The sequence below is a fragment of the Pelecanus crispus genome, chromosome Z, assembly GCF_030463565.1.
Source record: "Pelecanus crispus isolate bPelCri1 chromosome Z, bPelCri1.pri, whole genome shotgun sequence".
Classification (NCBI taxonomy): domain Eukaryota; kingdom Metazoa; phylum Chordata; class Aves; order Pelecaniformes; family Pelecanidae; genus Pelecanus; species Pelecanus crispus.
Genome location: NC_134676.1, coordinates 31,397,668 through 31,415,329, shown reverse-complemented (window position 1 = coordinate 31,415,329; position 17,662 = coordinate 31,397,668). Strand labels below are relative to the sequence as shown.

Here is a 17,662-nt window from a genome sequence, read left to right as displayed (position 1 = left end):
TTCCATCCCTGATTTTATTGCTGTCATCTGTATTTCCCCCATGACAATTTTTCCTTACAGTGTTTTTTCTAGAGACTTTCTCCACTTACTGGCAAGTGCCTTTCTTTTGGACATCAAGGAATTACTTTACACTTGGGAGGTTGGTTTGATCTTAAAAGATGGAGACAAAAGCCCTTGTGTGAACTCGTTATTTGTTTCTTAGGTCCACATGATTTTTCCTGTGTCGTGGTTTAACCCCAGTCAGCAACTAAGCACCACAGAGCTGCTCGCTCACCCTTCCCCCACCCCCAGTAGGATGGGGGAGAGAATCAGAAAAAAAAAGTAAAACCCATGGGCTGAGATGAAGACAGTTTGATAGGGCAGCAAAGGAAGAGAAAATATAATAATGATAAAAGAATATACAAAACAAGTGATGCACAACACAATTGCTTCACCACCCACTGACCCATGCCCAGCCAGTCCCCGTTCAGCAATCGCTGTCCCCAGCCAGCTCCCCCCCAGTTTATATACTGAGCACAACATCATATGATATGGAATTGTCCTTTCATCAGTTTGGATCAACTATTCTGGCTGTGCCCCCTCCCAGCTTCTTCTGCACCTGGCAGAGCATGGGAAGCTGAAGAGTCCTTGACTAGCATAGGCAGTACTTAGCAACAACTAAAACATCAGTGTGTTATCAACATTCTTCTCATACTAAATCCAAAACACAGCACTATGCCAGCTACTAGGGAGAAAATTAACTTCCTCCTAGCTGAAACTGGGACATCCTATTACTTACCTAATGTCAGAAATGATCTTGTCAACAGAAGCTGAAGGGCTGTAACTGAGCTTTTTAGCTAGACTGCTTCTAAAGGAAGATGTATGGTCCTCAGTCTGGCTTTTTAGACCAATTAAATTTGAGTGTTTTATTCTAGGAGGTAAACCTCCACACTCAAATCCATGCGTTTCACAATAACCCTAGGTGGTTCTCTGTGTGGAGCTTGGGTTAGTGTAGATTAACCTGAAATAGTAGATTGAGTCTTATGTTCAGCCACTCCTCTGTTAGAGCTCACCATCACAGATGTTTTGCAGGAGTTAGCTATGCTGAATGGAGAATCCTTGACAGCACTGTTGAATGCATCCAGGTGCTTCTTAAAATCTTTCAATGCTGGACATATCTTTGCAACAGCTCTTGTCTGTTTAACGAAATTGAAACTGTTTACTGTGTATTTATGAACACCATAAGCCAAATGAAGCATTCCTCTCAAGTGTGACTGTGTTCTTATCTTGTCATTGGATGTTTATCTTAATTTACTATCCTTGTGTCTTTTGCTACATTTATGTCCTTTTTATTTTTCTTTTCCAGAATACAACACATTTTCAAACGCATTGAAGAGATGCCGTAGCCAAAAGAAGGAGAACTCTGTGTTCAATCAGCGAACAGATGAAGCATCCGCTGCTCAGTATTTTCAGGTAATGAAACTTCAGTGCCAGTTTGTGAAATCTAAGTTACTGTTGTTTGCTTGACCTTAGTCACCAGGTCAGTTAGAAAGATAGCTTAGGTTTATTCAGAGGGTGGTCAGGACCTTGGTAATTTAAGTACCAAGTAATTTAAGGTAAGATTGATAGAAGATGGGCTTTATCTTTTTCCTGTTTTTCCTCTCCTCCTTTCCTTTTAGTTTTATGGCTGGCTGTCTCAACAACAGAATATGATGCAGGATTTTGTGAGGACAGCTACTTATCACAGAGCTATCCTACAGAACCACATAGATTTTACAGACAAGGTAAGCTCTTAAATATTCCAATATGCTGCGTAGGCTCTAAACTTCAACTTACCCTGTAGAGCAACACTGATCAGACTGGAGCCTTTTCTCACCTGGGACTTTGTGCATGAATATACTAATTCATGTGCGCTTTATACTATTAATTTTATCATCAAGCTCATGGATGACAATGAAATCTGGTGATGGTACACCCTCAGGATGAATGGCACCAAACACAGACCCAAACACGAGCTACAAATTCCTCTGCTGTCTTCTGTTGACAGTCTGGGAACCTACACGTATATGTTTCGTGACATTTTGGGCTGTTATCATTACCATTTAGCATCTTGGAGCTCATATACAATATTAGTTTCCATATCTTAACTGTTGACTGTATATTTGCTATTATGCCATATAGTCTCTTGTAAATACCTGCAAAGGTATTCTAGTTTATGTCTTTTTCATGGAGGTCTACACTGAATGTTTTTGCACCCCACAGTCATTACAAACTGAGCAAGCACATAACTGTCTGCTGTGACTCCATTTATACAAGGCAAAGATTTGGAAACAATGCAGGAACTTACAACTTCAGGTGCCAAACTCATCTCTAAAATATGTATATAGACCTTAAAGACTACTGTAATGAATATAACAGTCATTATTATTTCTTTGTCTAGTCCTCTGCCTCTCACATTTTCCAAACCAGATACTTCAGCAAAAGCCAAAAGAAAACTTACACTTGGGGAGATGTAGGATAATCTGCCTCCCAGCCACAGATTAAGTAATTTTCTAATTTCATTTTTTTAGGCTCCTTTAAATGCAAAGCATAGGACTAGAATATTTTACAATTTTTTTTACTTTTTTTTTCTATTGCAGTTAGTCACACTAACTAGAGACTTGCTGACCCTCTCCAGGACCAGACCACATGCACACTCTTCTCTGATTCCACCCTTAATACAGCAACAAATTCCATAATGTAATCACACATTATGTGGGAAAGTATCTCCTTTAGTAAGATTTTTAATTTATCAGCTTTCTAATTCTGTCATTTTGCTCTTATGTTGTGAGTCAAAGGAGGATTGAAGATCTAATACTCTTTATATCATTCCTCCATTGTGTCAATTTTTGTGGTCTCTTCTCATGTAGTCTTGCTTCTGAGGTCAGTGTTCTCAGCCCTCTCTGTGCTTTTCTGTATGAAGAAATTGCACATGCCCTGTTATCATTCTTGCCCTCTTGCTCAGCGTCACCTGTTTTGAGAAGGATTGGCAGGAGTTATGCATGGTAGTGTAAACAATGCCATACAATTGATTTATACTGCAGAATTCTAACTTCACAGTTATTCTTTACTGTACTTCTCATAAATCTTGACTTTTTTTCCTGGGACTGCATCTGTCCATTGAGCACTGATCTTCACCAAAGAATTCATAATGGTGTCTAGGCTCTTTGTTGTTGTTGTTGATGATGATGATGATTATGATTCATTTAGAACTTGGATGGTATATGAACAGTTCATATTTTCCACGAAGTTACATTATTCAGCATTGAATTTAATTTACCTGTGCAGTGTCCAGTGGCCTAGCTTCACTAGCTCTCTCTGCTCTTTAATCACTGGATGTTGTGTCATCTGCATATCTTGCTATGTCACTGCTCACCTCTCAATAAAATAATAAAAAACAGCAAAAAATATTAGACTACATGTGACCTTCTGTAAGCAAATAGGCAGTTTGTAAGCAGCAGCCTAGTAGCCTAACAGGAATGTTTTCTAGGTCTCAGAATGTCAGCTGAGACCAGGTGAGCTCTCTTTGCAAACAAAAACAATGGAGAAAATGAAGCTGCAATTGTCGGTTTTTTTTTTTTTTACGTAGTTGTCATTTTTTGTCTTCTCTCTTTTTCCCTTCCTTTCTCTCATTTTTCTGTGTGTTCTCTCTTTTAAAAGGAGCCTCTGACTTCAACTCACACCAGCACAATGGCTTTACTACATCACAGAAAAGAGTCTTTAATAACATACAGGCAAATACCAAACAAAACATTTCCCTTTAGATGTGTAGCATATTTATGGCCAAAATGAGGACAGTTGTAAGAAATTTATCTGAATTGTTTTAAGATTGTTATGTTTTAACTGTTAATTAAGTTTAGTAATAAATTCAAATGCAGCTGATAATTTTTCTTTGCCACACAACTTAGGTAAACTGTGCTTCTTTAAAAACTACACTTAAGTATTTACTTTCATAGAAATGAAACAAACCTTTATAGAAATGAAACAAATAGGTTTCAGCTTCTGTAATTTCTTTCACGCCTGAGACAATTGTCCTCTCCTATTTAATTCAATAAGGTTAGTAAACTAGTGGTGTGCACAGGGCTGCTCCAGTTTGCTATGGGCATCAGAATCAAACCCAAAAGCATGTGCTATTGGATGATACCAGCTGGGTAAGTGGAGCTACTGCATCAGTAATGGATTACATTTTGTACTGGAATAAGTAACTTGAATATATGGTGAAAGAAACAGCAGAGAGAAGATTTTATTTGCCATTGGCTTCTTGCCAAATAGAGTGCTCCCATGTTGTAATGCAAAAGGCGGATTTATCTCTGTAGGTAACATACCCATTCCATTTTTGTGCCTGCAGTAAGGAATTCAGGTTTTGTATACTCTTTGCCTCTGTAGGAATTCTTGCTGCTGTGCAGTAGTACAACTTGCTTGCTTTTGCTCTTGGTTTATTTATTTTCCCAACTGTCGGAGGTGTCTTGGCTTCTCTACAGCATACCTAATAGTAAGACTATTACAGGCTGGGTGTTGCTGGCCACCCACCTAGAAAATTATCTCTCTTCTTGCTGATTCTGTTGAGAAATGGCAATTTTCAGAATAAATGTAGCTGAAAAAACTGAACTGCCTACATTGTGGCAAAATGCTTTCCCATTGTGCTGAGACTTGATCTGTTGGAAATACAGCAACTATATTTATCCTACATCCAGAAACTATAAGGCAGGCAGAAACATTTAATGATGGCAGTGAGGAGATAAAAAAGACAAGAAGGACATAGTTATTTTAATACCTCCATTACTGGAAAAAGTTTTATTCAATTGCTGTTTGTCTTATCGTTTCCCACCTACTCTGCATCCCCCCAATATATTTCTTTACCTTGGCTGCTTCCTTCCCTAAATTCTGTAGAGATTTATTATACAAACGTTTTTGCCTATAGTGAAGGAATATCTGGTGATAAAGCATGTTTTTTTTTACTCGAGGCTTTGTTTGTTTTGAAAAAATATCTGTATGGGAAAGTGAAACAGGTTATCTGAGTTGTGCTGGACAAAATTAATTCTGGACCGTTTGAGAGGGTTCTTGGTGATAAATTCAAACACTGTCTGTCAGAGGTAAACTGCTTTAGGACAAGCTGGGAGTAGTGTTTGGATTGACCATTTATGTCTACTAAGGCTTAAAAGAATAAGGAGAACTCATTCAGAATCTAACGAATCTGAGGCTGGATTTGTCACATTAATACAGTAATTCTTACCAGCATATACTCTTTTATATTTACTCTCAGAAGGAGTCGCCTTAGAGCTTTCACTAATTTTTTTAGTAAAACTTTGTCTTAGAGTTTGAATTGTTATAGAGCCAAAATGGGGAGTTCAAAGTGGTTTAATTAGTTATACTAAAAAAGGGGCTCATAACTATATTTTACAGTAGCAGTGTATAATGCTGTTTCAAACTGAGTAAACATTTCTGCTTCTTTTGAAAATAAGTCTTATATTCTAAGCCTTTTGAATTTTTTAATTTGTGGTCTATTTATGAATAGTTTACTTAAAAACAAAGCAAGTAGAATTAGAATATTTCCAATGATCCTGGATGAAGGATCACACAAATTAATAATTCACATTGTGCAGTCAAAGGCACATACTACAAAAAATTATGTTTTCTGTATGTAATCTTGCAGATAGGTAGTAATTTTGAATGCTAAATGTCATTGTAGATATGACATTTTTGCTTTTAGTTTTATGTGTTCACCCTGTTACTCTTCCTTGTTTGACCTCTGCCCCCTACCCCTTTTATTCAAAAGTGTTTTTCAGGACTGTAATTGTGCAAGTACTCAAGCATACAAGCATATTTGCACATGTGAGTAATTCCCATTAAATTCACATTAAGAAAGCTATTCGTCTGTGTAGGTGAAAGCAAGAGCAGTACTGCACTGGTGTCAGGAGGGTAGGGTGTGGGTTATTCCTGACTGATTTCTTATAATTGCTGAAGTAGCTGCATTCACATTTGAAAATAAATACTGAAGCACATACAATCTACCACCTTTCCTCTCAATATGCGTATCATCATCACCCAACTATCTGTCTATTATTTATTTTAGAATTCCACTTTTCAGAAGGAAGCATACTAGTACTATGTATTGTTATTTCACAGAACTTTGTCATAATGACTGCTCTTGCAGCTCTGTTAGGATGCTTTTCCTATCTAGAGGGAGCAAAGCTTTCTGTAGGACATGCCACCAATAACAGCAATGCCACTTGGAGAGCAAGGTGTGCTATTCCAAGTTCATTGGATTAAAGTAATATAGGTCAGAAAGCGCCTCTAGACATCTCTAGTCCAAACCTCTCCTGAAAGCAGGGCCAATTAGACCAGGTTGCTTAGGGTCTGTCCAGTTACATTTTGAATGGAACCAAGGATAGAGATGCTACAGACTCTGTAGACAACCTGTTCCAGTGTCTGACAACCCTCACGGTAAAAACGTTTTACTACATCTGTTGGAATTTCTTGTGTAACGATTTGTGTCCACTGCCTCTTGTTCTATCACTGTGTGTCTCCTTCAAGAAGAGTCTGTCTCAGTTTTCTCTGAACTCCTATTAGGCAGATGAAGACAGCAATAAGCTCTCCAGTTAGCCTACCTCCTCCTATTAGAACTAGACAAACCAATTTCTCTCAAGCCTCTATTCATATGCCATGTCCTCCACCCCCCTAATTATCTTGTTGGACCTCCATGGGACTTGTGTCTGTCTTGTGCTGGGGAGATCAAAACTGGACAGAGTTCCCCAAATGTCATCTCAAAAATGGCCTTTCCCTGACCTCTGGTGGTTGAAGTCTTTCTAATATAGCCCAGTATGCAGTTGGCCTTCTTGGCTGCAAGGGCTGACTTGTTGTCCAGAAGGAGGGCCCTTATGTCTCGTGTTTTACAAAGCTGCTTCCTAGCAGTCATCCCCTCTCTAGAGGCTGGAAGTGTTTGTTAGCAGCAGATTCAGTAGAACAGCTCCCCTTCTCAGCTTATTGATCTCTACTATCAGGAAATCATCAAGACATGCCAGAAATCCCCTGGATTGGTTGTGCCCCACCATACCACCCTTGCAGTAGGAAATTGGGGTGGTTGAATTTCCCAGTAAGTAATAGGGCCTATGATCATGAGGCTTCCTCCAGAAGGCATTGATCCCCTTCTTGATCAAGTGGTCTGTAACAGATGCCTACCTCAATAATATCTGTATCCCTACTCTGTGTCTTCTCATCCCTACCCATAAGCTCTCAGCTAGCTCATTGCCTGTTCCCAAAGCTCCATGCACTTGAGTCATTCTTTGCATAGAGTACAACCCTTCCTCCTGACCTTCCCAGCCTGTCCTTTCTGACAGGCTGTAGCCACCCACCATGGCGTTAGCAGTGCAAGCTATCCTGCCATGTCTCTGTAATCCCCATGAGATGAAAGCCATGCCTCTGTGCATGGACTTCAGATTCCTCATGTTTGTTTCCTGTACTATGTGTGCTTGTGTACATGCATCTCAGATGGCTCCCCTGTAGTGCCGCTTTTACAAGGGGCGCATGGGGATCCTCCATTGTGCTGTCTCCTGAACACTTCCCTTTATGCCTTCACTTTTCTTCAGGCTATGGTGACGTCCAACAACATGTACCTAGTTTTTCAGTCCTCCTTGTTAGGTTGGAAAACTGATAGCAAAGATACTCTCGCCCCACTTTTTTAGAAGGTCCTGTCTCTCCCTAGCACTCTGTTCCTCAAGAAGGTACTACACTCATAAAAGCTGTATTTCTCTCTGTGATACCAGCTGCACAGCCAGGTGCTGATGCTCAGGGCTTTTGACTCTAAAAAGTGTCTGTGAAGATCCCAACTCTCTCCTGTTCAGCCTCCCTGATGGTTCACAGTTGGCTCCTCTCCACCCATTGCTTCACACCTGATGGCTCTCCCCAGCAAGACTCCACCTCCCCTACAGGTCACCACTGCTCCCAGCCTCAGGGAGAGCCATCAGCCATTTCATGCAGCCCAGCACCCACACAGCAACATCCTCCCCTACAAGTTCTGTCCTGGATCAAGGTCTCTGGTGTGCCAAGAGCTGTTGGTCTTAGCAGGCCCTACAGGCCATGCCTATGCCTTGTTATGCAGCCTCCAGCAATTCCCACACTGTGTCACATGATTTCTGAGCCCCTTTTCCCCTTGCTTCACTAATTACGGGACAAATGCTACCTCTGCATCAGCTGCCTGAGTTTGCTGCTCTCATTTGTGTCTTCATTAGGGTCTTAATGTGGGTCAGGAGTGAGCTTCTGAAGTTAATTTCTATCGTGGCCACTCAGGGTGCTTCAGTTCACATTCTGGACTGGTCTCAGAATAAGCAAGCTGGATTAATTTTGGATGAAAATGAACTGGATTAAGCTAGAAGAAAACCAGACTAGAGTTAGGCTTAGAAAATCATCCAGGAAAAAAAATGCTCCAATACATAGTGTAAGAAATTGCATCAGAATTAGGTCTGGTGCAAAAAGCCATACTTCTCCATTGGATTTTTTATGGTCAACTTGAGCAGTTGACTCTTCTTTATACTTTCCACATATGCAGAGAGAAAGCATTATTGTGTATGTGGTTCCCACTGGGTGTTGAGAAATAGCCTATCAAACCTTCTGTCAGACCTATGGTTCAATGAAATTGGCCTTGACTGGTCACTGCCTCCTTCCCTGCTTACGTAACCAATACTTTCTGTCATTCGCTGTTCTGAAGAGATGGTTCTTCTGGGCATAGGAGCATATTCTAACACCTGTGAAAGCATAGAAACAAAACAATCTGTAACAGCTTTTCATCTGTGATACAAAAAAATGAGCTTAATAAAATCTTTCACTAGGAAAGAAAATTATTAAAGGCAAGGTTCTGGCTTCTATGCCGAACTTGAGACTATGTGCAGTATCAGAAGCAATGTTAATTTATTTTGCAGTGGAGTACTTCTGTAACACAGATTCATATTACCTACAATAGATTCAGGCTGTGTGTGTTAGACTGCATTCTTTAGTACATAATCTAAATGTCATGTAGAGTAACTTTTGGAGAGTGGAATGTGCCCTTCATTCTAAGAGATTATTTTTCTGTCAAAAGTATTCTGTTTGAATACACAACATTTTTTCTTTGTGTTTTTAAAGGCTGGTAAGCAATGTGCATCATATGGGAAGTCGGGGCAGAGAAGCAATAAAGAACAGGGGTAGCTGGTGGTATACTAAGCTGCAGTATTACTCTGAATCTGTATTGTATTTAAGCTTCTCTGCTCTTGACTCTTGAGATTGGATCCGGGCTGTAGGTCAGTTTTGTGGTTGAAGTGCTTTGAAATCTTAGGAGGTTCCAGTTCCATGTGGCTTAAATCACCAAACGGGCTTGTGAATTTCATATCTTGAATCAAAGTTTAATGAGAATTTCAGCCACATGGATGGGAAAACTGTTGCTCCGTGTTTTCAGTCAAGCACAAACCCATAGGAGGAACCCGAATGGTGAGCTGTTTTGTGAGATTTTTCTCAAAGCTGGTATTAAAATTTTGGGGAAGCAAGGTGCTGGTATTACCCTAATTCTGTTGGGCAGTATAAAAGTAAGCTTTGCATCAAGGATTACATCAGTCACATCATCTTAAACATTTCTCCAGCAGTTAGTCTCTCTTTCTGTGTACTTACGCCTGTGCAGCATTGTTGAGTGACCTGTACAACAGAATGAAGCTAGGAACTAGAGGCTCATCTGGACCGCTGCAGCAGTTGCTGGCTTTGCATTGCACTATATATTGAAATAAAAATTTTGATCCTTTGAAACATTTCAGTCAACATTTTTTGTCTTGCAACAAGTGAGCCACCTGACCAATGGAGAAAATGAGGCTTTGAGATTTATGTTTAACTGAGGGCCTTTGGGACACACCACATCAAGCAGTGCAATTAAAGGTCTAATACTAACGTCAGCAAGCAGAGCCAATATTTGAACACAGATACTCAGTTTGGTTTTATCCAAGATACTTCCACATCACAGAGTGATTTTTCATTCAGAAAGACATGATTCTGTAGTACTTCAAAGAATTATTATTGTCATTCCCTCCCTTCCCAGTGTATTCAGACTACTATTGTTTTTCAAATTTTTCTCCTAAAGAAACTTTGTTACAAAAATCTATTTCCTCCAAACCATAACCATGTATTTACACATGAAAATAATCCACAGTCTTTTAAAAATATGCTGTTGCTGCTAAAATAAAGATTAAGGGCATTAAAACTCTTCTTTAACAAGTCTTTTCACTTTTTCAAGTGAAATTAGTAATATTTTTGCATAATGCCAGGCTTACTAAATGCAAGGTACCGCTATGAAAATTTAGTTACTTAGAAGAGGTGTCAGGAAGTGACTTTTTTATTATTTTGTTTCTTTTGGTCTGCCTTTTGTTTTCAAGGTGGTCCTAGATGTTGGCTGTGGATCAGGAATCCTTTCATTTTTTGCAGTGCAGGCTGGAGCCAGAAAAGTCTATGCAGTTGAAGCCAGTTCAATGGCAAAATATGCGGAGGTAAGTGTTTTTCACCTGAGCCAAGTTTTAGAATGGTGTAGAGTGAAAATGTTAAGAGACCTAGAACTGTGCCTCGAAAAGGCTAATGCTGAAGGCATCAGTGTGATTTTTCTAAGAAGTCAGATCTCTAACAAGGAACACTTTTGGAAGGTAATTTTTGGTGTTCTAAATGTTCTAATGTGTCAAATAAATGAACCATATGATTGTTGTTTCTGTGAAAAAAGGTGAACAGTCATAACTATGATTAAACTTTTTACTTTCAGAGGGGAGAAAAAAATAAACCAGATGTTGTTTTTATTGGTTCTGTACAAAAACATTTGAGTGTTTTTTTCCTAAAACTCTTGGACATCTATGTGATCAGACAGTTGAATTAGTTTCCTGCTAAGTGTAATCAGTTAGGTCATTCAACCTTCTTACAAAACTGTGTTCTTAGGGTTTAAAAAGGACATGTCTGAGGAATTCACTTAGTTTTAAAAGATATTTTTCAGGCATTATTTATACTAAGCATTCTAATATGATTTTAAAAAAATTTAAGCACTCAAAGTGGTATTGGTAACTAAATGCCTTAGGAGAAGCTCACTTCGTAAGAAGTACTAATCCTAAATAGCAGCAACAGCAAAAATCCCCATGGTTTTTCTCACAGTCTCTGCCTATTTAGGTGAACATCAGAATGTGTGGGGAGAAGCATGAGCATTATTGTTATAAATTTTGTCAACACTGATCACCTCTAGCTGAGTTTTAAAAATGGTTTTAATGTGGAAGAGGGTGAAAAGTGGTGAAGCGCAGGATTTTTCATCCCATACCTAGAGAAGGTTTGCAGTATCTAGAAGTTAATTTTTCTTTTTGCTTTACTGATCTAGAATACCACAGGTTTGCACTTGACTCCAGTCAGAAGTAAGCAAAATCACTAGTTGTGAAATGGCACATGCTGCATCTGTAGTGTATCAAATATTGTGTATTTTTGAGGCAATGTGAATGTGAGTAATATATCTGGCAACTTATTTGTAGAGAAATAGTATTAATCCATTGGTTTTAGAAATTTAATTGCTTTTCTCGTGGGGTGGATGAAATGCTAAACTGCTTAAAACGATGATTGATAAAGGGGAATAAAGAACCTTTGATTGATAAAGAGAAGTAAAGAACTTTAAGCAGCTGTAGATACCAGAGAATACTGGCTAAAATGTCAAAGTCTCAGTTTGATAATTCATGGATTTTTGGTCATTTCCCTCTCCTTCTACTTCCCCAAATGAGACTCAGTTTTCATAAGAATACAGTAGACTTTTATAGTCATAATTTCTTGTGAAAACTTGTTCACTAATGAACTGTATTGCTGATCAGCTGATCTATTAACACATAATATGTTTTAAGAATTTAAGTTTATTCAGTATGAAGATGCTTAGCCCTAGGTATACTATTTGTCATGTCTTACTATTCCACAGTGGGATTTCTTTAGTATGGTTTATCAAGTATCTGGATTATGAGAAGAGCATTACTTTCAATCCATTTCTTCTCTCATTTCTGTATGGATTTATTATATTTCTCATCTGTTTCAGACATGTGTAATAATGTTGAATATGACATTAACGAGTCTTGTTCCTTTTTTTTTTCTATTTTAATACAAATCACTTGAAACCAATACAATGAACTACTGACCGAAGGGAAATCATATTTGAACAGCGCAAATTAATGCTGTAATACTTTTTACTGGGAGATTTGTTGGGTTTACAGTAAATTCCTCTTTATGGTTGGTGGTTTATTTTGAAACAATTATATTAAAAATTTAGCACTACAATACAGTTAACAGAAATCAGATATCTATTTGACGGTGTTGAAAGCTGTGTACTGTGTACAGATGTGCAATGGTACGATATCTGAAAAATGTGTTAAAGGGAAAATTCATAGCAGCTGCTGTGTTAGGAACCATACTGGCTGTTGCTTAGTCACTCCTTTACTTTACATATTTGCTGGAGAATATCTCCTGTCTGTGTCTCTGTGTTCTGTGTAGTAGTTGGGTGGCTTTTTCGTTGGTTTGCAATATGCTTGGATTTCTGTTTTGTTCCACAGCTTCATTAAGCTGTTCAGAAAAGCTAGACAGACCTGAGCCTCTTTGTTATGGTTATCTATATGTTTGACATAATTCCAGTGAAGCTCATAAAGGTTTACATTAGACAAGTTTTATTTGCATTTAAAATAAAAATGACAACAGAAGATTAATTCATAATATATATAATTTTAAAATGCAACTTATTATTAAAGTCCAAGAACTGTAATATTTATTCCTCCCTCCAGTACTTTGCTGTTTGCCTACACTGAAAAGAATAGCATTCAAAGGAATTCCGGATATTATTGTGACCTTTTGTTTACTTTCATGTCAGTCTGGTCTACCTATTGGATATTGTTTTTTTACTAACACAGACAACAGTTTCTGCCTGGCATTTGTGTATCCAAGGCTTACCTGCTATCTTTTTTTCCTGTTTCAAAAACTTCAGCAGAGGAGAGGAAAACCCTGTGAACCTTTACCATGACTCTGCACCATTTTTTATTCTGTTCTGTGACTCCGTGTTTTGGATATATAGCTGCTGGCAGCTGGCTCCTGCCATGTGTAGTCCATGGTAGAGAAATTTGAGACAGATCTTGCATAACAAAACAGTTTGTAATATGGAGGAATTCATGTAGAGTGAATGATAGCCAGTGCTCTTCAGTGGTGTGTGCATGAGATGAAAGCAATCTCAATCTGCTAATCTCACTGTTGCACTAAATCCTTTGCCAAAAAAAATGGTGGGGAGCAGAAGAAGTAAGGCTGAAAGTGACTGGTGGTGGTAATTGTTTTGTCTAAACAAGAAATGTGATTCTAAGTAGCTTATCTAGGACCGAGGGGAAACATTAACATTAACAGACTGGAAAAAACATATATGTGGAGCACTTGGATAAACAGAAAGCGAGCTACTATGCATGGGGAAAATGTGATTGTATTGTGGAGGTCAGCTAGTGATGGGATCATTAAAAATAAAAATAATTACTTACGGTGAAATGCTTGTCTGTCTGTCATGATATGGGACATGAATAGTGAGTTGTTACATGCAAGACTGCTATTTAATCTATTGCAATAGCCAGACACAAGGGGATTAATTTAATGAAAGACAATTAACCTTGAGTGGACTGTGTTATGACTCCTATGAGGGTGCTCATATATGGGTGGACTCAATTTGCCTGCAAGACACATACAGGAATGTAGAAAAGCATTTGACATGCACTGGGGGCAGTCTTGCAAAGATTCTGTCTCAAGCACCATAATGTTTGCAGTTATTTGCTAGGTAGTGTTTAGGTCATACTTATGTGCACCTTACTATCTCCTGTGCAATAAACAAATAAACTGCACCTGTTTGTGTTTCGTGTTACTTAGATTAAAAGACTTCAAATATATTTAATTATGTGGTAAGTTCTCTGCTGTCTCATCTGCTATGTCAGATGCTGTGTCATGGGGTTTATATGGTATGGTGATAATGCACACTAAAAACTAAAGGAGGGCAGATTTAGACTAGATATAAGGAAGAAATGCTTTATGATGAGGGTGGTGAAGCACTGGAACAGGTTTCCCAGAGAGGTTGTAGGTGCCCCATCCCTGGAACCATTCAAGGTCAGGTTGGAGGGGGTTTTAGCAACCTGATCTACTTGAAGATGTCCCTGCTCATTGGAGGGGGTTGGACTAGATAACCTTTAAAGGTTCCTTCCAACCCAAACCATACTATGATTCTATAAAAAAAGGAAAACAAAACGTTGCAAAAGGCAACTGTAAAAACCTGAGAGCATATCAGTTTCTCTCTCAGGGAAGATGGGTTGTGAATTTCAGCTGTTAAGCTGAATACAGATGTGTAAATGCTAGGTAGTCACTTCAAAAAACCACAGCACTTGCTGCTGAGAATCTGGTGAATTCATCAGAAACAGCATAATGGAAGTACAGGGCTTTACAAGTAGATTTCTCCAGCCCAGAAGGCAAGCTTTCTTGCAACGTTCTTACCTTAAAGTTGGAAAGATATGGATAACAGATTGGCTGGATGGCCTTGTCTAAAGAGTTACAGTCAATGGCTCAATGTCCAAGTGGAAACCAGTAATGTGTGGTGTCCCTCAAGGGTCTGTACTGGGACCAATACTGTTTAATGTCTTCATCAGTGACCCTGACAGTGGGAATGAGTGCACCCTCAGCAAGTTTGCAGATGACACCAAGCTGAGTGGTGCGGTTGATAGGCTCGAGGGAAGGGATGCCATCCAGAGACACCTTGACAGGCTTGAGGAGTGGGCCCATGAGAACCTTATGAAGTTCAACAAGGCCAAGTGCAAGGTCCTGCACCTGGGTTGGGGAAATCCTCGATATCAGTACAGACTGGGGGATGAATGGATTGAGAGCAGCCCTATGGAGAATGATTTGAGGATACTGGTGGATGAAAAATTGGATAATGTGCGCTTGCAGCCCAGAAAGCCAACTATCCTGAGCTGCATAAAACAAAGCATGGCCAGTAGGTCAAGGGAGGTGATTCTGCCCCTCTGCTCTGCTCTTGTGAGACCCCACCTGGAGTACTGCATCCAGCTCTGGAGTCCCCAGTACAAGATGGACCTGTTGGAGCAGACCCAGAAGAGATCAAAAATGATCAGACGGGTGGAACACTTGTCCTATGAGGAAAGGCTGAGAAAGTTGGGGTGGTTTAGCCTGGAGAAGAGAAGGCTCCGAGAAGACCTTATTACAGCTTTTCAATACTTAAAGAGGGCTTAAAAAAAGACAGAGGGAGACATTTTTATCAGGGCCTGTAGTGATAGGACAAAGACCAATGGTTTTAAACTGAACCAGGGTAGGTTTAGATTGGACATAAGGAAGAACTTTTTTATGATTAGGGTGGTAAGACACTGGAACAGGTTGCCCAGAGAAGCTGTGGTTGCCCCATTCCTGGAAGTGTTCAAGGTCCAGTTTGATGGGGCTTTGAGCAACCTGATCTGGTAGAAGACATCCCTGCCCACAGCAGGAGGGTTGAACGAGATGACCTTTAAAGGTCCCTTCCAACCCAAACCATTCTATGATTCTATGATTCCTTGTATTCTTTGGAACCAGTGTAGAATAAACATGTCATATACACTCTTAGTTTACCTCTATATTTGAAAGGCTTGGCAGCTCAAATGAACTCTAAAGTGTGGACCAAGCCTTATATTTTAAGTTCTGATGTAAGTGTAATGACTCCTGAGAGCTCCTGTTAGGCGAGGTCAGAAGAGTGACTTACAATCTTGGATAAATGCAGCTGCTGATGATGTGCAAAATTTGAGCAGGTGGAGTTGTATAAAGCTTCCTGATAGACTACTAATTTGACTTTCTTTTGCAGCTGCATAACTGTACTCTTATCTATGACAATTGATGATTACAGCCAATTAAAGGCTCTGTCACATTTTTGCTCAGAGGCTTGGGTGGGCCATCTGTCAGTCTTGCTGTTTACTTTTGAAAAATGCACAGAGAACGTGCATGTCAAATTAACTTTGTATTTCAGTTTGGGTTTTTTGAAGAGTTGCACAAAGGCATGTTGTTAACACATATCTATGTTTTCACCTACGTGACTCCTCTGAGTCTTCTGTGTAGTGGGAAGAAAGTATTCTGTTTTCCCTGCATACCTCAGTGCTCAGTATGTTAGTAAGTTTAATTACAGGAGAACTTTCAAACACATAGTTCTTAAGCATCTCTAAAAAGTATGTAGTTGCACAATTAGATAGAAAGCCATTGTTACTATTTGTATTTCAGTATTAAGGATGCTGTTATGCTGTTTACTGTTTTGGCAGGGTTCATGTAGCAGTGTGTACACAGACTCTCTTTTAAATCTATGTGAAATACTTCAATCTGTTTGCCAACTTTGGGAGTCCTTTGGGAGTCAAATTTTGTGTTTTCAGAGTTTTGTTTTTGTTCTGTGAGGAATTATGCAGAGTTTTGTTTGGTCTCCAGAGAAAACGGACTCTTGACTTTATTAGGGATGGGTTCTGGTGTCAAAATGTAAAACACTTTATGATATTTTATAGTGTTTCATGATATTTCTGGGGGACATCATATGGAAAAGGCTTGAATTTTTCATAGCTTTGCATGTTCCATGGCATCAATTATCAGACTTATGGAACAGTTGGGCCTCTTTTTGTGTCTCTGTTGCATTGGGTAAGATATCTGCTGTGTCTGGATATAAAACTGGACCTCTCATGAGGAGAGATGCATGTGAGAATTTTCTGCTTACCTGTATGTATTACAGACATCAGGTTTGATCTGATTTTTGTCAGACAAACCCTTACTATTTTACCAAAGACTTTTGAACATTTAATTTTCATGAATGCTGCATGAAAAAATGTAAGGGAAAAAATAGGCAGAACACCAACTTGGCCACATTTGGTCGCAGGCTGATGCAACTCATTTGAAGTGAGTGCATATACCAGATACAAATTTAACTGTTTGTGTTTTGGTTTAAGGTATCAATTTTATCCTCCATCACTGTAATCTTGCTCTGCTGTCAAAGTCTTCTGAAATCCAGGAGAATCATGAGACAGGATGGCTGTTGAAAACAACACACTCCATTGACAAAATGATAAGATACTGGGTGGATTTTTTTTTCCCCTGAATTTTTTTCCCTTCATTAAAGCTATAAAATATTGAAACTACTTCACTCCTTTTGTTCAAACACATTGTGCTGACCATAATTTGGTGATTGCAGGAATTTATGAAATACTGTGTGGGAGGTGAAAACATTGTCAACACACCCACTCTCCTTTTGCCATAGACTTGCTATTGATTCCCAAAGGCACTGAGTCAAAAAGTTCTACTGCCATCACCCTTAGCTGCTTGTTCTTCATTTGCCAATAAGATCTTTTTTTAAAGTCACAAAAATTGCTAATATTTTAAAAAGAAGCTTCAACTTAGATTAGTAACAACAGCAAGCTGTCAAGATGAAGATATGGGATGGGGGTCTCAGTGTAGGAGATGAAGAAATAGTTTGTTTAAGGCATATCTCTTAAATGGCATGGCCAGTATTCCTGCCTGAGCAGCAAAGTCGTATTGGTGATGGCAAAAATAACTTTCTGTGTTTAAAACCCTCACTTCATGAAAGTGCTGCAGAGGGTGAATTAACTTAATA

The 17,662-nt window shown here is 39.0% G+C and overlaps 1 protein-coding gene across 1 annotated transcript in view; it reads left to right on the top strand.

Annotated features, from left to right (window-relative positions):
- The window catches only part of LOC104024735 (histone-arginine methyltransferase CARM1), a 77,727-nt gene that overhangs the window by 39,766 nt on the left and 20,299 nt on the right, over positions 1 to 17,662 (top strand). The window contains 3 exon segments of the mRNA XM_075726441.1: positions 1,346 to 1,452; positions 1,659 to 1,763; positions 10,407 to 10,517. Coding sequence (XP_075582556.1) covers positions 1,346 to 1,452; positions 1,659 to 1,763; positions 10,407 to 10,517 — 323 coding nt within the window.